Genomic DNA, 27,858 nt, shown 5'->3' on the forward strand with positions numbered 1-27,858 from the left:
GCTAGTGAACTAACCTTTAAAGTATGGTAGTACACTTATCTTTGTAAATGTGCTAATACACTATTTTTAATGTGCTAGTACACTATTTTTTTATATTGTACTACACCATATTTTTAATGCTAGTATACTGTCATTTTAAATTTGGCCGTACACTATTTATTTGTAAATATTGTAGTCCACTATATTTCTAACGATGACCGCCAAATTGCACGGATTATTATTAACAAGTAGCTCGGAATTATCGTGAACAAACTTTTTAACATGATTGTAGGTCTATCTTTAATTTATGTTAGCCTTTTGATTAAGTTGGCATTTAAATGTATTGGGATGTATTATCATTATCGTTTTAGATGTCACTACACGTGTGTTTAGACTTGTTTTCTTTATTTTTCATGGATACGACACATTTAATAAAATTACTTTAATTCAATAACAAATGAAAAAACAAGATTTTGTACGTAATGCAGGTAGGTATTTGTCGACTAATGGAAGTGTGTCTGTAGTCGTATATTTCTATAAGGTGGTTTAAGAGTTTTTATTGTTTTAGTGTTGGTTTAAGAATGTACCCATTAAAATGTTCTTGTTTGTTTTTAAAAGAAGACCCGTCTGTACGGGGACCATGTTTATTGTAGGCTAATAGGACGAATGTTAAATCTCACGACCATATATTTGGTTGTAGAATTATTGGAGGTATCTCATTTTTAAGGTATAAAATGAGTATTTTGCCAATCGTAGTTGGCATGTCCATGCTCTTTCAGTCACGATTCTGGACGAAGTATAGTTAAGTTTTATTTTTTCTCAGTCCATGTTTCAGTTTAACAATTTTGACAAATTTTCGTTGCTTCATAATAGCCTCTTTTTAGTTTTCTAAAGCAGAAAATTGTTGTGAGGCTTCATGAATTTGAACAAAAAGGTTTCAGGTCTGAAACATTGCAGATTTGTATTTCTGAGTTGAGTGACCCATTGTGATCTAGTATTGTGACATTCCTCACGTCCAATTGGTCAGTTCGCAGTGCTGCTGTTGGTGATATTTGTGATCGAACTGGCCGTGGGTATCGCGGCAAGCGTGGCCAAGGAGGAGTTCGCCAGCGCCATGAGGTCCACGCTCAAGCGTTCCATGGGTAACTACACTCACTCACAGACCGAGCAGTCGGCTTGGGACTCCATGCAGAGGAAGGTAGGGGTATCCAGTGACATATCAAGGATTTGAGTTGGGGGAGGGGAACTCTCGAGGGAGGGGAACTCTGGAGGGAGGGGTAATCGATCTACTTTGTTAATGTTATGTACTAAAGAAAGAGAGTGTTTTGATGTTGACAAAAACTTCGAGAAAGTAGATGACACGTCTTTCACATACCTTTAATAGGATAAGATTACATAGAACATTTTTAGATCTACTATTTTTAGATAGATTAACAACATATTTTTTAACTTTCCCTAGTCTTACATACCTAATTGTAAAAGTCTACAGTAAACTGAATTGTAAAACTCAATCTGGCCAAGCGTTTCACCCCATATGAACAACGATAGACCTGAAACATTTTTACACCCTTATTTTTGAACATATATTATGGGAGGTGTCTTGTTTTAAATTTATAATTACTATAGCCTACATCCAAACGTTTTCTACAGTTTCTTGTAAAGCTGAGTTATTAAGTACTAGTTTAGTATTTAATAGGAAAAAAATAATTTGAAATATTTTTCTAAGTTATTAAGAAAAAATATATAAAAATTAAGGTTTAACATTGTTCTTAAGGATCTAAAGTCAAAATGGCCACCAGCACAGCCAGCTCTTAAAAAGGAAGTGAACTGTTCATAAATTCATCCCAAAGTCTACAGTACTCCTAACTCTAAGAAACATATCAGTTGTACCTTTGTTTTCTAGATGTTTACTATTTCTTATGTCAACAAGAATGTTATTAAACAGATTAGTTCTAGTTGTTGAAGGTAACATTTTCATACATATAAAGTGATTGCATAGTTACAAAACATTCTGACTCAAAATGTAGAAAGATTTCCATTGCAGTCCATAAGACCTGGCAGTTTGAAACTTATGGACGGTGACTCCTGAAAGTATACTATACGGAGTGTACAATACACCACTTCTTGATGAACTTAACTTCTCAAAGCCCTATACTTCCTACTAGGATCACCTAAGTATTCGGCCACCTTAAGAAGAAGCTTAAATGGCATTTCAAAGATTCCTGCTTTTAGAAGTTCCCAGGCAAAATGATTCCAGCTTATGTGATTTCCTGATGTCTAGATCGAGGCTCTTGGAATCCAAAAGGATTCAGGTTCCCAGTTCCTGATATCTCACTGTATCAGGAAAATCTTGGCCTCTTTAAGTTTCTGATGATTGGAAACTCCCAGTAAGCAAAATAAATCAGTCACTAGAAGCTGCCGCCCTCTAGGATCTACCGGCTTCTGAGAGCTCTCATCCTTATGGAACACCAACACTGTGAAATTTTCCAGTTTTTCGGAGCTCTTGGCCTATGGGGTCTCCTGAAACTTTTGACATCTCAAAGGTTATAGCCTTTAAATGGTATTCCACGTCTCTGGGAAGTTTTGGCCACTGGAAAATCTCACACCAGGAAGCCTTTAGCCTTGTCCATCCACTTGGAGCTGCCAACTTCTACGAGTTCTTGCCATCAAAAGGAATTAGCCACCAGGATTTAATGGGTTTTGGGAGGTTAGTTTCACAATCTCTAGAAGTTCCTGGTCTTTGAGGACTCCAGTATCTAAAAGCTCATATCTCTAGGACTCATGGGATCTGGAAGCTCCTAGATGCTCAATGTTGATCTCATGAAGCATATTGTAAGAAATAAATTTAAATAAACAGTAACTAAATTCGCAGCCTCTTTCATTGATTGGTTACTTTGAAAACAGCTGAAAGGAATGGAATCAGTGTAGAGGTCTCAGAAGCATTATAAAAACATCCACAATTTAGGTCACAAGTCCAAGATTTCTTCCTTTATGTGCCATAAATGAGAGCCTTACTCCTTACTACTCGGGCCTAATCAGTGAAACTATAAAGAAAAATGGTTAAATCTTCTGTTTTCAACCGACAACACTGATCATGATAATGCACATTAATTTTAAAACAATACTTGTGAAAACATTTTGTCTCGGTTAACAACTGGGCTGCTATTAACTTACATCTACACAAACTGCCTGAATTTGAATATTTCCATGATGTTTTCGATTAACTCTACATCAATATACTAACTCTCTCCTCACACGGCCCACAGCTGCGTTGCTGCGGAGTAGAAGGACCGCAGGGATGGAATGAGGTATTCGCAGACGGTAGTGTGCCAGGATCTTGTTGTGTCGCCAACGTCCAGAATGACCCTAACGCTCTCTGTCGCAACTCTGACGACCCGACACAAGTCTTCCAAGACGGCTGCTACGAGCGACTCAAGACCAAAACCAAAGATAACATCGTCATCATCATGGCTGTCGGAATTGGGATAGCGTTCATTGAGGTAAGTCTGCCTATTTGATCCCTCAAAATGCTATACTGGATAGGCACTAATTATTATCCTGGATTGTCATGCAATGTGAGTGAAGAAGACAGTGAAGTGTGGGTTTATTCTCTTCTCAAGGCGTTTTGCCTGATAACTGTTAGTATGATTTGACTCAATGTTTAAAAACGTATATATATATATATATATATATATATATATATATATATATATATATATATATATATATATATATATATCCTTCTAAGAGGATTTTATCATTTTTCTCCAATGGTTTGGGAAGGTTTCTTAAAGTACTCCTTTGATTAATAGTATTTTGTAAATCCATAGCAAATATACTTAACTGACATTCTTCATTACAAAATAAAGTATATTCATCCCAATGTTGTTGTTTGTTGACCGCAGCTGTTAGGGATAGTCCTAGCCTGCTGCCTGGCACAAGCAGTCAGGAAGGAAGAGGAGATGAAGTAAGCAGTGCATGACATCTGAGCGTTGCTCCAGCATGTTGGATCTTGCCATTCACATGTCACCAGCAAAATCAGCTGATTGTGTCGTAAATAACTGTTGCTTTCTAATACATTGTTTACACAACCTCACGCAACCCAGAACATACTGACTGGGCTATATGGTGATAAGCTACTTCAGGGGGAAATTCTGGTGAAATTGTACAAATGTTGTCTAGAAAACAAAAATAACTTGCTCACTGCCCCAAGTGCCATTAGTGGCAGATAAGTCCATTCTCAAAATCACACCAATATAGAATCTGTAACTCTTTAATGCCATGGTTTGTAGCGGTATTTGAGCTGTTGCTAAAAATACTACAGGGTGGCGCATATGTTAGTTTCCCCAAAAGAGAAATTTAAAGGCGTTATAGGTTAATTGAATAAAACACTTTTAGGCAAGAAAACAAATTCATTACACAAAATTTCTTACATATTACCAAACAATGTTATAGCAGTTGTTCGAAATGTCCAACTTGATTTTGTATACACTTCATACAACGACTAAGAACAGGATCACAATTTTTTAGCAATAGAGGTTTATCGTTATTAACAAGTTTAAATGCATTTCTAATTAGGTTTCTGAGTTAATCAAGATTTTGAGGTTTTGAAGCATACACAGTCTCCTTTATAATACCCCACAGTGAAAAATCACATGGGGTCAGGTCTGGCGAGCATGCAGGCCAGTTGATTGTACCACGGCGACCAGTCAATTCATTACATGTATCATTTAAAAAATCTCGAACTTGGATACCGAAATGTGCTGGGGCGCCATCTTGTTGCCAGATGAGCGAATGAATATTGAAAACAGGATTGTTTCTGAGCTCGGGAACTACTACTTCTTGCAGCAACCGTAAGTAACTTTCTGAGTTATCATTTCCTTGAAGAAAATAAGGACCAATCAGTGCAGTACTCTAAATACCTCCCCATACCATAACACCAGGCACATTGAGTTCTGCTTGGATTACGTTATGAGTATTTACATTCGACCAGTACACACAGTTATGCCGATTAACGCATCCATTTAGTTTGAAACATGTCTCATCACACCACAAAAGTAATCGCTAGAAATTTGGATCAGCCTCTGAGCGGATAATTATTGTCTCACAGAATTTCAATCGCCTAATGGAAGCACTTGGAGTAAAGTTGGGTGGTATGGCTTAAATTTTAATTGCTTTAACATTCTTTGCACGCTTCTTCTTGATATTTCTAGTTCAGCAGATGCCTTACGAGTTGATTTACCGTGACTGGTTAACAAAAGCTTGAGCAACTGTCTGCAGCTTTTCTTCATTGCAAATTGATCGTGGACGACCACACTTCAGGGCATTAAACGATTCCTGTGTTTTCAAATTTCTTATTTAACTTCCGCATATACTGTCGAGTGGGTATCGTGACACTTGGATATTTACCACTAAATTCTTCAATTATTATAGCAATATTTTTATTCAACCACAACTGAAGGATGTAAACTCGTTGTTGGGTTGTAAACATTTTAAAAACACACACAAACAAATAGTAGATGCAAAGAGCGTCACTTTACACTAGCCACTGGAAGAGACAACAATGAACTTACTCCGTGTTGTTGCCAAGTTTACATTGTTACCAAACTATCGAAACAAAATAGTATCCCAATTTATGGGGAAACTGACATATGCGCCACCCTGTATTCATGAGCACAACCCCATGCCAGAGACCAATAATGGGTCTTCCATTACTGACCTCTGCAAACAAGGAAGGAGTATGCCACAACATGTGGCATGTAACAGGCTTCACTGAGGTTCGCTGCAAAATTTCACGTCAATAGGTCACTTTGTTCTCGAGTTATCATGCAGACAAACAAAAATAAAATTTGTCCAGCCCCTCCAGTGACACGCTTTGCTAAGGCTCAGCCAGTTATGGCCTTTTTAGTTGTTTGTGAAGAAACATAAACAGGATAGAAGATTAGATTGACAGGATATATCTAAATAGGTAATTTTTTACTGGTTGCACTGTGAAGGCTTTCAATTTTCCTCTGAAAAAAAAAACACCAGCACCATGCCGTCATATCTGAAATACACAAATTAAGAAAGAATTTCAAAATCTTACAAATTTTAGTAAATATTCTTTATTTAGTAGGGAAAGCAGTTTTTGCCTTTATAATCAAACTTACTTGTTTACTCTTTACTCCCAAGGCCACTAATACCCAAGGTGGTATTTGGTCTCGCCAAAGTTTTCCTCCACTTCTTCCGATCTTCCACATCTTTTTAACTCAGTGGCGGGTCCAGTGGCAGAGCCATGGCTCTCTCCAAGATTGTGGAAAAAAAGTTTTTATGAAAAATTCTAGCAGTTACCCACGGCTTCACACTCAATTTTCAAAATCGAAGGCAATAGCTTTCTTAGTGAAAGCAATCATGACGTAATATGATGGAGCCCTACAATCTTTCTACACATAAGGTAGACATACCGGGTGCATATTATTTCAATATCCATGGTTGAGAAATTCAAAACGTAAATAAAATTTTGACTGGTTCTATCTTAGGTTTTGTTATATACACATAAGTCTCAGAAACTTAATTTGATCAAAAAGTGTCAACTTCCATCTGTTTAAATTAATTTTCTGTCTAAGGCATTTCAAGTGCCATACTTGAATTTGACTTGTGCCCCGATAAAGAAACTATATACCAACAAAAACCAACTTCAATTAAAAAGCATCTACTTTCAGCTCTTTTAATTTACTTTCTGTCTAAGATTTTTCAAGTGCCATAGTGATAATTTGCTTTTTTGTCCCGATAAAGAAAATATGTAACTTACGTACAACTGAAAAGTTACTGCGGTCCAAAAGAGTCAGATACGACTGATTAAATTCACTTCCGCTTTAATTTATTAACTGTTCAACAGTTAATTTTGTGTTGTTGCACTTACCAAAAAATTAAATACATATGTGGATTTTGGAATTCAACTTAGATTTAAAAGTGCTTATTTACGGTCTGCAATGTTTCTGGTGCTATAAGTAATATTAATTTGTACCCCAATCAAGAAAATATGTGTATACGTAAAATATGTAAATACGCTTAAAAAGACTACTTTTGAATTTTTTGCCCCTATCTTTGAGCCCTTTGATCATCACATATAGTTTAAATTATAGTATTCAAGTTGTGTAAAAATTTATACAGGCTGCCCATAAGTAGAGTTTAAAAACTTTTGTTGTATAAAATTAAAATGAGCTGGAAAATGTATAACAATTAATGCTCTTTAAACAAAAACTCTTATAACTTCATTATTATACATGTATCTAATTTTTTAATAAGCTATAAACTTGAATAAATATTTATTCATGCATAAAAATATACACAATTTTTATGCATGAATACCTAATGTTACAAAAATTCAATGTCTGCAAAATTTAAAAATTGTTTAAATGTTACAATTAATTTATATACTTTATTATGGCTACATATTTAAAGCATTTATTTCTTACAAAAAAAAATTAAATATGTATTTACCTCTTAAACAACTACACAGTGAGTTTCTAAACAAAAGCCTACAAAACTGGGAAATTCATATAGTGTTAAAATAAGTACCTCCAAATAACTGGTTGAATGTGGCATTATTTGATGTCGAAAGACACATAAATTTGGCAGCTATGTTGGTTTTAGTTGAGTTACAGCCTAAAATTATTTGATTTCTGGACAACCCTTATATTTTAAAACAAAAATAAATTACTTATAAAACATCACAACAGTAATAACATGAACAATAAGTTATAAATTGTGTCCAAGCCTAGCCAGGAAAAAATTTTGGGGAGTGTCAAGACAACTGATATTTTCCTGTAGTTGGTAGAAAGTAAGGAAAATGCAGTCAACCGCTCATTCCCCATTTTGTTCCTTAAAAGGCTCTTAACCCGTTTCAATGTTGAGAATGATCTTCCAGCAATACTTGTCAGTAATACTGAATTATTTAAATAATAATAATAATCGTTTGCTAAAAAAGTAATTGACAAAAATTTGAGGTGGTCGTACTTGAACACCCCCTTGTACTGGCTACGTCCTTGTTTGTTTCTATAAACAGTGTATTTCAATATAAATATTTACATCACAGATTCTATTGTTCATTATTTTTATTTGTGATGTTTTATGACAAGATTTTTTAACACAATTATGCGTAAGTACATTAATGATACCAAAAAATTAGCATTTTACAACGGTATTTCTATGTATGATAATCAGTTTTAATAAAATTCAGCGCAATATCTTGGAAGCACTTGAGTAAGAGCGTACCATTCACATTACTTCACACATTTGTTTATAAACATTGTACTGAGCATGTATTTTTCAAATAAAACTGAAGAACAAAGTACCGTACTTGTTTAAATCGACCTTCATCTATTCAAGCTTCAACTAGTATCTTTGTAATGTCTCTGTTTTTCTGTCTGCACAAATCAAAGTACCATTCACTTCCTCATATAGAGATGTGTACATTTTATAATTGTAGAGTAGATGAATCAATATGGCTATGTTGTACATATTTTCCTTAGTAGCAAATCGCACATGTAAATAATTACGTAAAACTGTGTTTTTTCATGTTTTATTTGTGTAAAGTGAGTATCATAACTATCTAGATTTTTACATAGTGTAGAACAATTTCTGAAATTTTCAAAGCATTAATTGTTATTATTAACCTTTTTGATCCCAGTCATTTTTTTTAAACAGCTACCAAAAATTGCAACAATTACTATAAAGTTTTACTGAGAATCCCATCACAGTTTTGCCTGTTTCCAGACCTTTAAAAAAGAATTTATTGTTGTACTTATTTGTCAAGTGATTTTAAAGATTTGTTTTTGTTCAGAATGAAATATACTTTATGTTAATGAACATGAAAAGTATTTGTATTCATACCGTATAATAAGTTATGCAATTCTTTGTTTAAAGTTTGTGATTGGCGATGGATGGTTTGATAGGATAACAGGATTTCGGATATTTGCCATCGTTATATGTTACAAAAGGTATAACAGATTGTTTCAAGGATTGGAATCTATCCTACTTTGTATGTATTAATACCTCTCCCCAGCTAAAGAAGAGAATAGATTGCAATCCTCGAAATTTTGTGTTATACCTTTTGTAACATATAACGGTGGCAAATGTCCGAAATTCTGTTATCCTACGTTATGCAAAAGACACAAATTTTCTTGCCTTATAAATCCTTCTTTCAAAACATATTTGACTTTGTATTAATGAAAGGTATACAAGCAATAGATTATATTATATAAAATTAAAGTTACATATGAAAAACACACCAAATTTCATCAATTTCTTTTAACAAAGACATAAACTATGGGTTTTTTTATTCAGAAATTGACATGTTTTTCAGAAATTGCAATTTTGTTCAACATTGCTAGAGAAATTAAAACATAATAAATGTACCTTTGGTATTAGACGATGGAAGGTTTGAAAGGATAATAGGATTCCAGACATTTTCTGTCATTAAATGTTACAATATTTATAACGTTTTGTAACATACATGGTGTTGTATATTTTGTAACATATAAAGATGGCAAATATCCGAAACCCTATTACTTTGGGTTGTTTATTACAAAATATAATTTCTACGAATGAATTTTCACTTTAAGCAAATAATAATTTAATTTTCATAGTTGAAATCATAGTAATTAAATCATACCCTACAAGGATCTGTGTGTTTGAAGATAGTTTTGGGAGATTAAATTACAATTTAGACTTTTCTGGCAACTAACGTAGAGAGTAATTTTGTAACACAATCCTTATACAGTATTATACATTTCCCTATGGTTTCTTCCATTGGTACTTCTTTGTCCCATTTTGTATATAGTACACCGCAATTTTGGTCATCCCAAACTATTAATGATATATAAAAAATAATAAGCTGTTAACCTAATCAATATTGTAGTCTGAATTGACTTTATTTGATAAAGTCAATTCAATTTGGACAAAAATATTGATGATTAAAAAACATTAAGTAAAAAGCGCTGATGTGAAAGACGCTAAATAAAACAAAAAGTACAAATTACATATTTAAACAAATTTAGACAAATATATTTAAACTAAATTTTCATATTTATTTATTTAATTATATATGCAAAAATTATTTATAAACTGTGGAAGACAGCTTATAAAGAGCTGTTAGTTATTTAGTTATTTATATAAAAAACCTTAATTATTTATTCCAAAACTATTGTAATTTTTTTTTTTTATTTATTGAATGACATTAAATGTATTGATTGATAATGTAAAGTAACAATTGAGAGTAAAGTTGTTTTAAACTATTACCAAAATATGTTTAAAACATAAACTCTTGTAAGTGTACACACTTTTAAAGACTAAAGATTCTGTCAATTACTTCTCTGTAAATATGTAGAATAGTAATTAATAGTGTTTTCCAAAACGATTTACAGACATACTAATTTTTAAAAATGGGTAGCTTAAATTAAACTGTAGCTTAGATTTAGCATATTACTATTGAACTAGATTTGTAAATATGAACAATACAGTGATATGAATTTAATATAACATTATATTATGTTGTATATAATATTAATATACTGTATTATATTTGGCTGATAAATATATCTGAAAAAACTCGAGCAATAATTAAAATACATTTTATACACTCCCGTCTGTCTCCAGCTGGTATTTGTAAAACAAGATCAATTTATTATGCATCTAATTTATTTTTCCTTCATATAGCACGATGGTCTATTGATCTGGGAGTCACTCCAACAACAACAACACAACATAATATGGTATCATTAACTCAATGTGCCTTGTCGCTGACTGAAGATAATATACCAGTCAATTTCTATGATTAAATAGTAATATTTATTGTAAAAGTACATTACGTAGTGTTTAACTGGATATGCATGTTTATAAATAAAACTGGCAGACTGTACAAAAGCTCTTTTACTGTACTTTTAATCGTAGGCATGTTTATTGGCTATGTAAAAAATCGCTTGAGCTTGTAAAAAAATAAAATGCTTGGAAACTAATTATTTGCTGTCATTTTATCGCTTTGTCATGTATGGTTCTTAAAGAGTGTATGTCTAAATATGTTAAGAATTAAAAAACAATGGCAATCATTACTTTTAAAAATATTGTGTTTTAAAGTGTTGATCATCACACAAAGTGTTGCATAACATGCTTCACTGAGACTTCCGAGGCTGGACATGCACTAACATGTCCATTCTTGTCTATGGAGAAATGAAGTTTCTTGCAAAACTTAAAGCTTGTAGTTTCTTCCTCGTGATACATTCAGAGTTTTGTTCATTAAGACATGTTTCATAGCAGTGTTAAAATAATAAAAGTTCCAGTGAGCTAGGGAAGGTATTACAACACAAGAGTAGTTTGAGCTAAAATAAAATTTTGTTACTGACTTTAAACATTGATTTTAAACTGTATTACTTTTTATTTTTATTCAATGACTTTTTTTTATATCCATAAAGGGAGCAGGAGTATGTCTGATGGCCGCTCATTAATAAATTACAAGAGCTAAAACTACTTCTGATATTAGAAGCTATACTAAAGTCATCTATAGAGCTTGTGTTGTAATTCATTTTACAGTGTCTGAATTCTGCACGATTCAAACTCCGAATGATAAGCCATCAAAACCATTCATTGATTAGCAACAGATTAAGGAGACAGATCTCACAGACAAAAAAAAAAAATACACACACACACACACACACATACGAGGGGGTACCCAAAAGTAACCGGAATTGTGTTGCTGGCAGCCGGCAGCGTGTAGTACACATTCCTGCCGCTAGGCGTGTGTCGCGCAACCCATTGCGAGCTCAGTGACCCCAGTTCCGTTGTCCTAGTGCATTCTGTTCGTTCGTAGTGACTGTTTTCCCTAACCCTGTTTTGTTCTTGTTTCGTTTTTTGTCATGGCAAGTTTAAGTGAACAACGTGCAGCTGTGAAATTTTGTTTTTTACTTGGTAAAAATGCTGCAGAAACTATTTTAATGTTGAATACAGCTTACAAAGATGATGCTATGGGGAAAACTCAGGTCTACGAGTGGTTCGCTCGATTTAAAAATGGCGACAAGTCGATTGAAGACAAACCTCGTTCTGGACGTCCATCAACCTCTCGAACGAACGAAAATGTTGAGAAAATTCGTGAACTTGTGCTCACCGACCGTCGACAGACAATTGAGGAACTATCAAAGAGTAGTGGGTTAACTTGGAGCTCGGTTCAGCGAATTTTAACAGGAGATTTAGGACTGAAAAGGGTTGCTGCCAAATTTGTTCCTCGACTTCTGACTGACCATCAAAAGGCACATTGAGTTGAAACTTGCTGCCTTCTGAAAACAATGGCACACACAGCCATCTCAGTTAGGCAGTTTTTAGCCAAAAACGGCATGGTTCCGCTGCCCCACGCACCTTACTCGCCTGACCTCACTCCATGCGACTTTTTTTTATTTCCACACATGAAAAGAGGCTTGAAAGGTCAACGATTTGACAGCGTTAAAGAGGTTAAGAAAAAAACGAAGCTCGAGCTTGCAGCCATTTCTAAAGATGACTACAAAAAATGTTTTGATCAATGGAAATACCGTTGGTACAAGTGTATTAGTTGTAATGGAGATTATTTTGAAGGAGATAAGGTCTTATTGTAAAAAATTTGATAATATATAATTTTTATAAAATAATTCCGGTTTTTTTTTTGGGTACCCCCTCGTAAATATATATATATATATATATATATATATATATATATATATATATATATATGCAAAAAAAAGTGTATATATAAAAAGTTCATAAAAGTATTTTAATAGGTATGGTGAAGTTTTTACATCAATATCAAAATCCGTTTGGAATACATCCAGGCGTATTAGGACTTAATTTACACCCTGTGTATGAACACTACAATAAATTGCTTTTTAAACTAGTCCAGCTGGCACACGTTTTTTCACCACAGATCGGTGGAAAAACTATGTGCAGGTTGTATTATTATAGAAAATACATTTATTTCCATCCATAAAAAAGATACATCAAAACATAAATATATATCTAGAAAAGATCCTCGTATGAGTTATAACCTGAACACAACAATCGAGTCTGATCGGCCTGAGATCAGTTTATTAATTCGTTAATTGATATATTTGTATTAATTAGTAAAAGTTTATTGATTCTCAGTTTATAAAATATGATTAAAAGAAACGATATCCCAGGCTGTGCAGACCATGACTCTATCTACAGAAAGCTACAAATATGTAGTAAAATTTATATAATCCATTGAAAATATAAAAAGTTTTGTTCTATGTAAAACATTCCTAAATATAAAAAATGCCACATATGTTGAGTTCAAAACAGACAAAAAAAATGTTACCTAGGACCACCTAATTTAAGGTTCCCACATACTCGATATCCCACAAAAACTTTTATTAAAATCGACCAGTGACACAAATGTGTGCCACCGAACTCTTCAGCTCTTAATAAATTTATTTTAGTCTGGTATATGATGAAGGTCTGAAACTTGTATATTTGTCTCTTCAGAAATGTGTGCTACTTGGTTTTTGGTTGTCATGTCAAAACTTGTAATATGGCCTTGTAAATTGGTACCACTGTCGTTTACATTCTCATTACAACTGACCTAATGCTGGTTATTATTCTAGAAATAATTCTAACCTAAATATATGCTAAGTGATTTCCTTAATAATTACCACCTAGATGGGGTACACATTGCTATGCGTTTGATTATTGCGTACCCCACCAGGCACGCGATTGCTTAATTTTTAAGGTAAATTATGTTTTTAGGTACCACTTGGGAGTATACGGAAAATATTTGAAAAAACTTTTTGAAATAAATTTTTTTTGCAAAATTGCGAAGCCTACATACATTTTTTGTTATACTTCAGACGTTTAACGTTTGAAAAACAATTACGGTTTTTATAATTATTATTGAAAAATTTGATGGCAAATAAAAAAGTCAAGAAATAAGCCATTGTTGTGTACGTGTCACTGATTACTTTTTAATTCCTTGCAGAAATAAATTTCTAATCTTCATAAGTATGTACAGGGCTCATTTACAACAATGAGTCCCCCTTTTCCCAGAGTTCAATGTACAAGAGAATAAATGATTCAGAAACTGGATAAAAACTAACTTGGTTTAATTCAATACACAACTTGTGCACTATATTGTTCAGTTTTTCACCTATTTTTTTGCTGTAATTTTCAATTTTCTTAGAAGTATCACTAAGACTTTCTTCCATTGTACCTACACTCCTCCACTCAAATTCAGTTGAATAAAATCTTTACCAAATTAATAAAACTGTAATTAAAGACTATCTACTACATGTTGTAACACGGCACAACCAGGACATATTCTCAAACATAATTAACAAACAAAACCAGGAGAAGTTAAATTTTCTATCACCAGTCAACCAGTGACAAGTGTTGCTTTATCCCTTTATCCTGAGTAACGATTGGCTTTATCCCTTTATCCCGAGTAATATTTGGCTTTATACCCCTTTATCCCGAGTAATATTTGGCTTTATACCCCTGTATCTCGAGTAATATTTGGCTTTATCCCTTTATCCCGTGTAATTTTTGAAATGAGCACCTTTTTTCCCTAAGGTCGTTGTTTTTATAAGTGTATTTTCTCTATACCTATTTTTCTATTTCCATTGGTAATATATACTGCTGCTCTGGCAAGTGACAATATCATGAAATACCAAAATTGCAAAAAATTCAATGAGCCCCTTTTACCCGGGGATCCTTAAAATATTATTTTGAAATCACCAATGACATTTCAAAAACATACAAAAAGTTGTATAACATTTGAATGTAAAGCAATTCTAAATATAAATTGATTCTCAAATTTGCACACTAACTTTGATGGATTTTTAGAGTTACGATTTATTTAAGAATGACCAATAATATTATTTATGTTCAAATGAGTGTTTAAGATAATGTAAATACAAATTATAAAAGATTTTTATACAATTAAATTAGAAACTACATCTTCTTTTTCTTATTGCTTTCAGTGTCTGATGAGAAGGCTTGAATATCACGCTAGAATTTATTTCCATTGACATTTATACATTATTATATTACCTGCTTCCTTACTTTGCAATCTGCCTGTTCCTCCTGGATAATTTCTAACCTTACCTTCATCTCTACTGATAACTTCCAAAGATGTAAATACCGTAGTACCCTGGTACCCTACTGAGTTGATCGTACATAGCATGTAGAGTAAGCACTTGTATGTTTTTTGCACCAGAAAGTTGGCAGTGTTGAGAATATGGACGACGGCTGAAGACGAGAAAGCCAGTAGAAGACAAGAGACAGCCTCCCCGGCAACTGAAGTTGCTTAGTTCCTGCCCGTCAAGGGCCACTTTTTGTACCTTTCTCCAATAAAATTTGGAAACTGCAACACCTTTGTTTCTTCTAACACACATCACATAGATTCTACAAGTTACACACAACAGTTTATTGTGTTTTAATACTAAACAAAACGCATGAAAAGTTAGAACGTATTTTGGAAAAGACAGTAGGAAAATCACGTAGAATGTGTGATGAACAGGAGACTGCTGAACACCTGCTCTTTGATTGTCCTGCAATAGCAAGGGAGCGGTATGCCATCTTTGGTAGTTTGGACAAGGGTGGTGAATTTCCCCAAGAGGACCTGATAAGTTGTTTTCGGTGGTTTGTGGAACTGCTGAAATCATACACTGGTAGGCCTCATGGTGCGCTTCTGGGGTGCGCAAAAGGCCCTTGAGGCTTAAGTGCATGGCAATAGGCCGGCCCATAGAAGAAGAAGAAACAAAACCATATGAAAAGTTAAAAAGTATTATGGAAAAGACAGGAAAATCAAATATTATGGGAAATCATTATGAAAGCGTCGTCTTATCGTTGGTTTTAAGTATTTTAAAACACGTTAAATGGCAGTAAATTTTACTAAGGGCTAATTAAATGGCATGAAATTGGGTCAAAATAAGTTTATATTAAAACAAAATTTAAGGACTGGTTTGAGATTGGGTACACGATTAGTTTTATTTAATGAGGAACTGTATAAAAAACTTCCTGAAGGTTAGAAGGATATTCTTATTCTTTATAAATTGGGTTTCCAATCTGGTAAAGATAAGCCTGCTCTTCCTATCTCACGTTAAAACCTTTCTTTTTGTCCTTTTTAATCATAAAAACAATTAATGCAACGCTTGTTTAAAATGATTTTACATTTGTAAATAGTTAAAAATGCCACTAACAAAAACTACATGAAATAGGTTAGTATACTTAGCGAACTTACATTAATTATGGGGAAATAAGCCTGTTAATGCAGCTAGGGAGTATCCACAATTTACTTACCCTACAGGCAGAAAGATTCCATGTGGTCCTCGCCCGACAATGAGTAGTAGCCTACTGCTCATCTGGAGTGCAGGGGGAAGTCACAATCTCAATCTGACCGGCCGATGTGGTAGTAGGCTTATACTCCCCTCTGACACCGTTCCCCCCTCATTACCAGCCGTGGTTCCCCTCTCACGCCTAGGAGACCACATGGAATCGCTCGGCCTGTACAAGGCTGTCGCTTACTTCTTTAGTGCGATAATTAATCATTAGTTTAGTAGAATGTAGCATATCAGTCCAGAAGGTGAAAGATAATTTGCACTGTATAAGCACGCAACCTTGTTTTTCTTGAAACCAATAGAGAAATTTCCCCTAAAAAAGAAATTGATTGTCATATACGGTACTTTTAATGGAGGTCAAAAAAAGAGAGTATCAAAAGGGTTAAAATTATGAAACGATTATTTTTTTTTCCAGATTAGTTTTTCCTAGCCCCAACCGCCAGACATAAACAAAAGTTATATCATCTTCAGAAAACTAGATAAAGAGATTTAAAAGTCACCACTTTAACTGTATATAATTAACATTTATTTACATGTCTGACGATTGCTTTTAAATATTTCAAGCTAAAATAAATATAATCTGAGAAAAAAATTATCGTTTCACATTTTTAACCCTTTTGGTACTCTCTTGTTTCAACCTCAATCAGAACTAGAGCGGAGGGAATCAATTTCTTTCTCAAGAAGGATTCCTCTATTGAGTTTAAGACAAACCAGGTTGCATGCTAATACAGCGGATATTGGCTCTCAACTCCTTGACTATAGTCATGACGTAGTCTCAACTGAGAAAAGTGTAAAGTTAATACACTCCTAGTTAATGTTTAACCAGGTGGTTAAAGCAAAACAATGTAAAATGTTTTACACAATTGCAGCACATTACATGTTTATTGACAACTAAAACTGTGTTTTTTCACAAGAAAATATAGACACACATATCCCAGTCGTTCTGCAAACTGACTTCTCATATGAAAGCTATTGGTGAAGTTTGAAGATTAACCCATTGCGGATCGTATTGTTTTGGCGCGCGGGCACCAGCGGGCGCGAATTAATTCACGGTCAGCGGCCACACGAACAGCAATGGTGCGCCACATCGTATCTCTCGCTATTGCATACTAGAAAATTCAGCTGCAAAGGTATTCGTTCAGATGGAACATGGGCATGCTGGGTTATCCGTGATGTAGGAACGATAACATGCGAGCAAGGTTACGGCGTGGCAGGGATGATGTCTGAATCATGGTCTAAATAAAGCGGCTCGGGCGAATCGATTGCAACATCCAGGTCATTGTCTAGACTAAACCCACCAACATGTACGTCTGCGTCGTTTAGTTGTGTCATTAGCCTCAAAAGTATTATAATATCAACTGAGGTAAACACCCAATCAGAAGCGCTAAAAAGCAGAGAGTAAACTCATATGAATGATTTTTCAACTTCGACATACAACTGCGATCTGTAGGATATTTATACAACTTTTGAAAATTTTAAACATAGACCGTTGTTAAACACTCTTAGTAGACAAGTGAAGACGATCGCTCGATCTATCAGACATTAACAGAACTATTTGGAGGGAAATTTAAAAGCAGACCGCTTATGCGACCTGAGCTCGTCACCGTGCCGTTAGGCCCGGTCGCTGCGTGACGAGCCCAGCTCGTCAGTGATCCGCAATGGGTTAACGTTCATGTTAAACATCAAAATTTTGCTTGTAAAATGATTAATTCACACACAAAAATACTAACAGAAACAAAATAATTATGATATTCAAAATGACACCAAGGATGAAAATCTAAAATCTTTGATTAAATGACAAACAAATAAAATTTTCTGTAAAATTATTAATTCTTTGTTTGAAGTTTGTTTATTCCTAACTTATGCAGGGTTGCTACAGGAGTCCAATAATGAAATTCCCTGACTTTTCCCTGATTTCCAGACCAAATTTTTCATTTTTTTCCTGACTTTTTTCGACGCAATCCCCAGGGTTTTTGGCAATTAATGGGTGGAAAAAAGCGGTGTTGAGGCTAACAGGGTGGCAAATATAAAAAAGCAAAAAATAAGTGAAGACAGTTTAATAGCCGGCCGAGCCGCCTCGGCTGCCTGCTTCATGTGCCGCGTCGTTTGCAGGCTTGGACTCGGCGCGGCGGCAGTAAGTTTATTTGTGTAAAGGGATTTTATATTTTTCCCTGACCAACGTCGAAATTCCCTGACTTTTCCCTGACTTGAGACCGGATTCCCTGACTTTTCCCTGATTTCCAGTCCTGTTTTTTTTCCCCTGACTTTTCCCTGACTTCCCTGATTTCCCTGACCTGTAGCATCCCTGTTATGCGTGTCAAATGCCCTGTTAGGTTAGTTATCCACCTGAGGAAGAGATCAGATTGCAGATCTCGAAACGTAGTGTTTCTGATTTTTTGTATCACTGAACGATGGCAATGTTCGGAAAAATTCTGTTTCCTTGAACGTAATTTATTTGAACAACAATTCACAAAACTCATTAAAGGTTAAATGTTATAAGGAGTAAAATGCAATAATGACACGGTTCACTTATAAAAGTAATTTGTGAAAACAGAAAAATCAGGAGGAGCCACGCAGCAAGGGCTTATGAAACACGTGCCAAAGCCTGTCTCGGAGAAATCACTTAAGCTGGTTTATTCATTGTATTTTGAAATAAAGTAATTTTCCTTCTCTTATATTAGTGTATGTGTTATCCTAGTATGGTTTTATGGGAGTACAGTTCTATCAAAAGCAGAACTCATACAGCTCTCAAACTTTATGATATTTTACAGCTCTGTTGATTTTTGAAAAAACCATTGTTCCCCACAAAGTTAAAACTCTGGCATCTAAAAAAAGTCAAATAAGTCTCTGAATTATTTTTTTTTTTTCATTGTTGTAGTTAAGTAGGATGAAAAAGCATACAAAACATTAACTTCGACACCATTAACATGTTGTTAGAAATAAAAAATCCATTTTTCTTTAAAATCAATTAAGGTGAACAGTTTTTTCTCTTTTTTCTTGTTAAGAGAGATATTTTCTTTGAAGAAGTGATAAGGTGATCACCTTTTAGCTTACTTTGCCCATCCTCATATGAGTCATTGGTATAATATAACGTAATGTAAACAAAATAATATTCTTTTTTGTCTGGTTCTAGACATAATATGTTTAACACACATGCTTTTCTACATGAATAAAACTGTATATTTTAAGAAACACTTAGTTGTCAGAATTACAAAAATTGTTGTAAAATAAATGATTTTTAATTTTCTAACTTTTTTTCTTGCAGATAAACAAGAAATAAGATTATTTTAAGCTGATGTGCTCTCCTTGATAAAATTATTCTTTGTTTGAAGTTTGTTTTTCACGATGGAAGGATTGTGAATAAAACAGGATTTTTCAAAGATGCTTACCATTGTTCAGTGATACAAAAAGTCAGTAACACTACATTTTCAGATCTGCAATCTGATCTCTTCTTCTAGATTGTAATTATGTGTTAAGTTAGTTATTTATCTGAAGAAGAGATCAGATTGCATATCTCGAAACATAGTGATACAGATTTCTTGTATCATTGAACGATGGCAAATGTCCAGAAAAATCCTGTTTCCTTCATCAAAATATTACCATTTCAAGCTTTAAAACATTATTACTGTATTGCATCATTGTATTGTTAAGTTCCCAAAAGACTGCTTTAAATCATCCAAAGGCATTTTCTAGGGTAAGTGTATAAAAATACAAATAATTTTTCGTATAAAACGTATAATAGATAACTAATAAATTAAACAGGTAACAATAAATAACAAATATATTGTGAAGAGTAGTGACTGACGATAATATCTTTGGTTAACCTGGAACTTCAGGTTTATAGCACTCATTACAATGACTCGGAGAGGCCAAACAGTCTACGTGGAATATGTGCCCACATCTGTAACAATAAACAACTAGATTGTGTGGAGTAGTGACTGTCTACATGGAATATGTACCCACATCTGTAACAATAAACAACAACTAGATATGTGGAGTAGTGACGAGATAATATTTTTTGGTTAACCTGGAACTACACGTTTATAGCACTCATTACAATGACCTGGAGAGGCCAAACAGTCTACGTGGAATATGTACCCACATCTGTAACAATAAACAACAACTAGATATGTGGAGTAGTGACGAGATAATATTTTTGGTTAACCTGGAACTTCAGGTTTATAGCACTCATTACAATGACCCGGAGAGGCCAAACAGTCTACATGGAATATGTGCCCACATCTGTATCAATAATAACTAGATTGTGTGGAGTAGTGACGAGATAATATCTTTGGTTAACCTGGAACTTTAGGTTTATAGCACTTCATTACAATGACCCGGAGAAGCCAAACAGTCTACATGGAATATGTGCCCACATCTGTATCAATAATAACTAGATTGTGTGGGAGTAGTGACGAGATAATATCTTTGGTTAACCTGGAACTTCAGGTTTATAGCACTCATTACAATGAACCCGGAGAGGCCAAACAGTCTACATGGAAATATGTGCCCACATCTGTATCAATAATAACTAGATTGTGTGGAGTAGTGACGAGATAATATCTTTGGTTAACCTGGAAACTTCAGGTTTATAGCACTCATTACAATGACCCGGAGAGGCCAAACAGTCTACATGGAATATGTGCCACATCTGTATCAATAATAACTAGATTGTGTGGAGTAGTGACGAGATAATATCTTTGGTTAACCTGGAACTTCAGGTTTTATAGCACTCATTACAATGACCCGGAGAGGCCAAACAGTCTACATGGAATATGTGCCCACATCTGTTTCAATAAATAACTAGATTGTGTGGAGTAGTGACGAGATAATATCTTTGGTTAACCTGGAACTTCAGGTTTATAGCACTCATTACAATGACCCGGGAGAGGCCAAACAGTCTACATGGAATATGTGCCCAAATCTGTATCAATAATAACTAGATTGTGTGGAGTAGTGACGAGATAATATCTTTGGTTAACCTGGAACTTCAGGTTTTATAGCACTCATTACAATGACTCGGAGAAGCCAAACAGTCTATGTGGAATATGTGCCCACATCTGCATCAATAATAACTAGATTGTGTGGAGTAGTGACGAGATAATATTTTTGGTTAACCTGGAACTTCAGGTTTATAGCACTCATTACAATGACTCGGAGAAGCCAAACAGTCTATGTGGAATATGTGCCCACATCTGTATCAATAATAACTAGATTGTGTGGAGTAGTGACGAGATAATATCTTTGGTTAACCTGGAACTTCAGGTTTATTAGCACTCATTACAATGACCCGGAGAGGCCAAACAGTCTACAATGGAATATGTGCCCACATCTGTATCAATAATAACTAGATTGTGTGGAGTAGTGAAGAGATAATATTTTTGGTTAACCTGGAACTTCAGGTTTATAGCACTCATTACAATGACTCGGAGAAGCCAAACAGTCTATGTGGAATATGTGCCCACATCTGTATCAATAATAACTAGATTGTGTGGAGTAGTGACGAGATTATTTTTTGGTTAACTGGAACTTCAGGTTTATAGCACTCATTACAATGACTCGGAGAGGCCAAACAATCTACGTGGAATATGTGCCCACATCTGTAACAATAAACAACAAACTAGATATGTGGAGTAGTGACGAGATAATATTTTTGGTTAACCTGGAACTTCAGGTTTATAGCACTCATTACAATGACTCGGAGAGAAGCCAAACAGTCTATGTGGAATATGTGCCCACATCTGTATCAATAATAACTAGATTGTGTGGAGTAGTGACGAGATAATATTTTTGGTTAAACCTGGAACTTCAGGTTTATAGCACTCATTACAATGACCCGGAGAGGCCAAACAGTCTACATGGAATATGTGCCCACATCTGTATCAATAATAAACTAGATTGTGTGGAGTAGTGACGAGATAATATTTTTGGTTAACCTGGAACTTCAGGTTTATAGCACTCATTACAATGACCCGGAGAGGCCAAACAGTCTACATGGAAGATGTGCCCACAATCTGGTATCAATAATAACTAGATTGTGTGGAGTAGTGACGAGATAATATCTTTGGTTAACCTGGAACTTTAGGTTTATAGCACTCATTACAATGACCCGGAGAAGCCAAACAGTCTACATGGAATATGTGCCCACATCTGTATCAATAATAACTAGATTGTGTGGAGTAGTGACGAGATAATATCTTTGGTTAACCTGGAACTTCAGGTTTATAGCACTCATTTACAATGACCCGGAGAGGCCAAACAGTCTACATGGAATATGTGCCCACATCTGTATCAATAATAACTAGATTGTGTGGAGTAGTGACGAGATAATATCTTTGGTTAACCTGGAACTTCAGGTTTTTATAGCACTCATTACAATGACCCGGAGAGGCCAAACAGTCTACATGGAATATGTGCCCACATCTGTATCAATAATAACTAGATTGTGTGGAGTAGTGACGAGATAATATCTTTGGTTAACCTGGAACTTCAGGTTTATAGCACTCATTACAATGACCCGGAGAGGCCAAACAGTCTACATGGAATATGTGCCCACATCTGTTTCAATAATAACTAGATTGTGTGGAGTAGTGACGAGATAATATCTTTGGTTAACCTGGAACTTCAGGTTTTATAGCACTCATTACAATGACCCGGAGAGGCCAAACAGTCTACATGGAATATGTGCCCACATCTGTATCAATAATAAACTAGATTGTGTGGAGTAGTGACGAGATAATATCTTTGGTTAACCTGGAACTTCAGGTTTATAGCACTCATTACAATGACTCGGAGAAGCCAAACAGTCTATGTGGAATATGTGCCCACATCTGCATCAATAATAACTAGATTGTGTGGAGTAGTGACGAGATAATATTTTTGGTTAACTGGAACTTCAGGTTTATAGCACTCATTACAATGACTCGGAGAAGCCAAACAGTCTATGTGGAATATGTGCCCACATCTGTATCAATAATAACTAGATTGTGTGGAGTAAGTGACGAGATATATCTTTGGTTAACCTGGAACTTCAGGTTTATAGCACTCATTACAATGACCCGGAGAGGCCAAACAGTCTACATGGAATATGTGCCCACATCTGTATCAATAATAACTAGATTGTGTGGAGTAGTGAAGAGATAATATTTTTGGTTAACCTGGAACTTCAGGTTTATAGCACTCATTACAATGACTCGGAGAAGCCAAACAGTCTATGTGGAATATGTGCCCACATCTGTATCAATAATAACTAGATTGTGTGTGAGTAGTGACGAGATAATATTTTTGGTTAACCTGGAACTTCAGGTTTTATAGCACTCATTACAATGACTCGAGAGGCCAAACAATCTACGTGGAATATGTGCCCACATCTGTAACAATAAACAACAACTAGATATGTGGAGTAGTGACGAGATAATATTTTTGGTTAACCTGGAACTTCAGGTTTATAGCACTCATTACAATGACTCGGAGAAGCCAAACAGTCTATGTGGAATATGTGCCCCACATCTGTATCAATAATAACTAGATTGTGTGGAGTAGTGACGAGATAATATTTTTTGGTTAACCTGGAACTTCAGGTTTATAGCACTCATTACAATGACCCGGAGAGGCAACAGTCTACATGGAATATGTGCCCACATCTGTATCAATAATAAACTAGATTGTGTGGAGTTAGTGACGAGATAATATTTTTGGTTAACCTGGAACTTCAGGTTTATAGCACTCATTACAATGACCCGGAGAGGCCAAACAGTCTACATGGAATATGTGCCCACATACTGTATCAATAATAACTAGATTGTGTGGAGTAGTGACGAGATAATATCTTTGGTTAACCTGGAACTTTAGGTTTATTAGCACTCATTACAATGACCCGGAGAAGCCAAACAGTCTACATGGAATATGTGCCCACATCTGTATCAATAATAACTAGATTGTGTGGAGTAGTGACGAGATAATATCTTTTGGTTAACCTGGAACTTCAGGTTTATTAGCACTCATTACAATGACCCGAGAGGCCAAACAGTCTACATGGAATATGTGCCCACATCTGTATCAATAAAAACTAGATTGTGTGGAGTAGTGACGAGATAATATCTTTGGTTAAACCTGGAACTTCAGGTTTATAGCACTCATTACAATGACCCGGAGAGGCCAAACAGTCTACATGGAATATGTTGCCCACATCTGTATCAATAATAACTAGATTGTGTGGAGTAGTGACGAGATAATATCTTTGGTTAACCTGGAACTTTCAGGTTTATAGCACTCATTACAATGACCCGGAGAGGCCAAACAGTCTACATGGAATATGTGCCCACATCTGTTCAATAATAACTAGATGTGTGGAGTAGTGACGAGATAATATCTTTGGTTAACCTGGAAACTTCAGGTTTATAGCACTCATTACAATGACCGGAGAGGCCAAACAGTCTACATGGAATATGTGCCCACATCCTGTATCAATAATAACTAGATTGTGTGGAGTAAGTGACGAGATAATATCTTTGGTTAACCTGGAACTTCAGGTTTATAGCACTCATTACAATGACTCGGAGAAGCCAAACAGTCTATGTGGAATATGTGCCCACATCTGCATCAATAATAACTAGATTGTGTGGAGTAGTGACGAGATAATATTTTTGGTTAACCTGGAACTTCAGGTTTATAGCACTCATTACAATGACTCGGAGAAGCCAAACAGTCTATGTGGAATATGTGCCCACATCTGTATCAATAATAACTAGATTGTGTGGAGTAGTGACGAGATAATATCTTTGGTTAACCTGGAACTTCAGGTTTATAGCACTCATTACAATGACCCGGAGAGGCCAAAAAGTCTACATGGAATATGTGCCCACACATCTGTATCAATAATAACTAGATTGTGTGGAGTAGTGACGAGATAATATTTTTGGTTAACCTGGAACTTCAGGTTTTATAGCACTCATTACAATGACTCGGAGAAGCCAAACAGTCTATGTGGAATATGTGCCCACATCTGTATCAATAATAACTAGATTGTGTGGAGTAGTGACGAGATAATATTTTTGGTTAACCTGGAACTTCAGGTTTATAGCACTCATTATAATGACTCGGAGAGGCCAAACAATCTACGTGGAATATGTGCCCACATCTGTAACAATAAACAACAACTAGATATGTGGAGTAGTGACGAGATAATATTTTTGGTTAACCTGGAACTTCAGGTTTATAGCACTCATTACAATGACTCGGAGAAGCCAAACAGTCTATGTGGAATATGTGCCCACATCTGTATCAATAATAACTAGATTGTGTGGAGTATTGACGAGATAATATTTTTGGTTAACCTGGAACTTCAGGTTTATAGCACTCATTACAATGACCCGGAGAGGCCAAACAGTCTACATGGAATATGTGCCCACATCTGTATCAATAATAACTAGATTATGTGGAGTAGTGACGAGATAATATTTTTGGTTAACCTGGAAACTTCAGGTTTATAGCACTCATTACAATGACTCGGAGAGGCCAAACAGTCTACGTGGAATATGTGCCCACATCTGTAACAATAAACAACAACTAGATTGTGTGGAGTAGTGACGAGATATTATCATTGGTTAATCCTGTTTAATTATATCAAATAAAATTTGATTAAATAATGCAATACAGAGAGCAAATAAATGTCTGTACAATTGAAATGCATTTTATAAATATTAAAAATATTTCCTATAAAATTTAATTATGATAATGTTATATCTACTATGTCAATGCTATACAACTTTGATGTCTTGTTGTATCATTAGTTTTATCTCTTATCACCAAATTTAAAAAAAATAATAATACAGTATATAATTTTAACTATAGAGAGTAGCATTAAAAGTTACTACCATTCACCATGATAACGCTGAATTGGTGAAAAATCTGTTCCAAATAATTTATTGAATCTACTATAGTGGTGGTATTGTAAAATCCGTGAGAAATCTAACCTGTTCATTAATACATGATAGATGCTTTAATAATAGTAATAATAATACAGTGATTATAAAATAACAAGTGGACAAGTTGTATAAAATTATACTTGATTCAAAATTACTGCAAATGTAATAAATTTCTTGTATAGTGACATGTATGGTACTTGTTATTAAGGATCCGGCAAGTTCTTTTTAAAATTGTGCCATTATTTGTCTGTCTGTCTATACGATAACTCTTGATAAAATGTCCTAGACTATTGGAACCTTGTACCTTGTTACTCATGATCAAAGAAAGAACCATATTGATTTTGGAGGAAAATGTCAAAGAGTAGCAAAGTTAGTCTAGAAATGTCACTAATGCGGAAGAAAGTTAGTCAATTCAGTAAAGAATTTCATTATATTCTGTCGGGTCGTTTGATACTATAATGCATCGGTTTATTACAAAATTCTGATATTGGGCGGTTTTTCAAATCAGAAAAATACAAGAGTCACTCATGGCCTTCAAACTGCACACAAAATGTCCGACTGTGGTGTAGAGGTTACCTGAAGAGATGCAGGGTGGAATGCAGCGTGTACTGGCATGTCGAACAGCTAGATGGTACCAGCTGACCCCTCCGCGAGTCTTGCAGGACTTTCTGCAGCTGACTGTGCAAGTCCTGGTACTGCAGCTGGACTGTCGTCCGCAACATCGCCTTCTCGTGTACGCACTTTTCGAACAGTCCTGCACAACAATGGCACTCTTCAGCGGATGCTAATTTTAAGAGTACATAGACACACCCCTTTGAAGTAATTGATGGCATTCAGTGAAGTTACACATATACAACTTTTTATTGATGGAAGAGCTCTTTTTATTGGAAAAAACGACTGCAGTAAAAAAAAATACACAATTGCGCAATAATTTTAAAATGACTTCTAAAGCCGATAAGAGCCCATTGATCAAATTAAGTTAGAAAGTGATATAATAGACTTGTTTAGAAATAAGAATAACACACAAATATTAAAATCAATTTATGATAATATTTTCTAACCAATGATGAAAAGCCTTAGTATAACACTAGCTACACATAAAATGCTGACCAGTTTTACTGAAAAGTGCAAGTATATAGGAAAAGAGATTTGAATTTCAAATCACTCAATCACTCGATTGAGTCAAACTTTCGAGTCGAACAGCACAGAACAGCAGCTTTCAAACAGAAACATTTTGTTATATCAAAGGCATTTTATTCGACTGATGAGTTCTTGATGGGCCACTGGGATGAAAATATTTGAAATTAACAACAACCACGAAACCCCAGTTCTGATACATACAAGAATTGTATTTGCATTGTATGTATTTACCTTGAAAAACATCATTTATCTATGTAGTTATGTATTTTATATAGTTATGTTGACGCATGCCATGCAATATTGTAATTGTTTAACGTAATAAAGAATATTAATATTATTATTATTATTATTAAAAATATTGTTAGCCTGTAGAAAGGGTATGAAGTCAAATTGTTAAATTAGTTATCTTGAAGATATCAGTCTGATACTGCTTGAACAGCACAACTTTAGTTCTTTTATCA

At 34.8% G+C, this 27,858-nt stretch overlaps 2 protein-coding genes across 3 annotated transcripts in view; one reads left to right on the forward strand and one right to left on the reverse strand.

The window, feature by feature from the left end:
- The window catches only part of LOC124367095 (CD63 antigen-like), a 47,351-nt gene extending 32,003 nt beyond the window's left edge, over positions 1-15,348 (forward strand). Inside the window, exons 3-6 of the mRNA XM_046823750.1 lie at positions 1,007-1,177; positions 3,246-3,479; positions 3,885-3,946; positions 15,209-15,348. Coding sequence (XP_046679706.1) covers positions 1,007-1,177; positions 3,246-3,479; positions 3,885-3,946; positions 15,209-15,302 — 561 coding nt within the window. The 3' untranslated portion in view covers positions 15,303-15,348. The remainder of the gene's footprint in view (positions 1-1,006; positions 1,178-3,245; positions 3,480-3,884; positions 3,947-15,208) is intronic.
- Positions 15,349-20,049: 4,701 nt separating this feature from the next.
- LOC124367258 (vacuolar protein sorting-associated protein 8 homolog) overlaps positions 20,050-27,858 on the reverse strand; it is a 66,321-nt gene continuing 58,512 nt past the window's right edge. For both annotated transcript variants that reach the window (XM_046823957.1, XM_046823958.1), the window contains 2 exons: positions 26,834-27,011; positions 20,050-20,232 (listed from right to left, as the gene is read on the reverse strand). In XM_046823957.1, coding sequence (XP_046679913.1) covers positions 20,151-20,232; positions 26,834-27,011 — 260 coding nt within the window. In that variant the 3' untranslated portion in view covers positions 20,050-20,150. The remainder of the gene's footprint in view (positions 20,233-26,833; positions 27,012-27,858) is intronic.

This window comes from Homalodisca vitripennis, chromosome 8 (assembly GCF_021130785.1).
Source record: "Homalodisca vitripennis isolate AUS2020 chromosome 8, UT_GWSS_2.1, whole genome shotgun sequence".
Taxonomy (NCBI): domain Eukaryota; kingdom Metazoa; phylum Arthropoda; class Insecta; order Hemiptera; family Cicadellidae; genus Homalodisca; species Homalodisca vitripennis.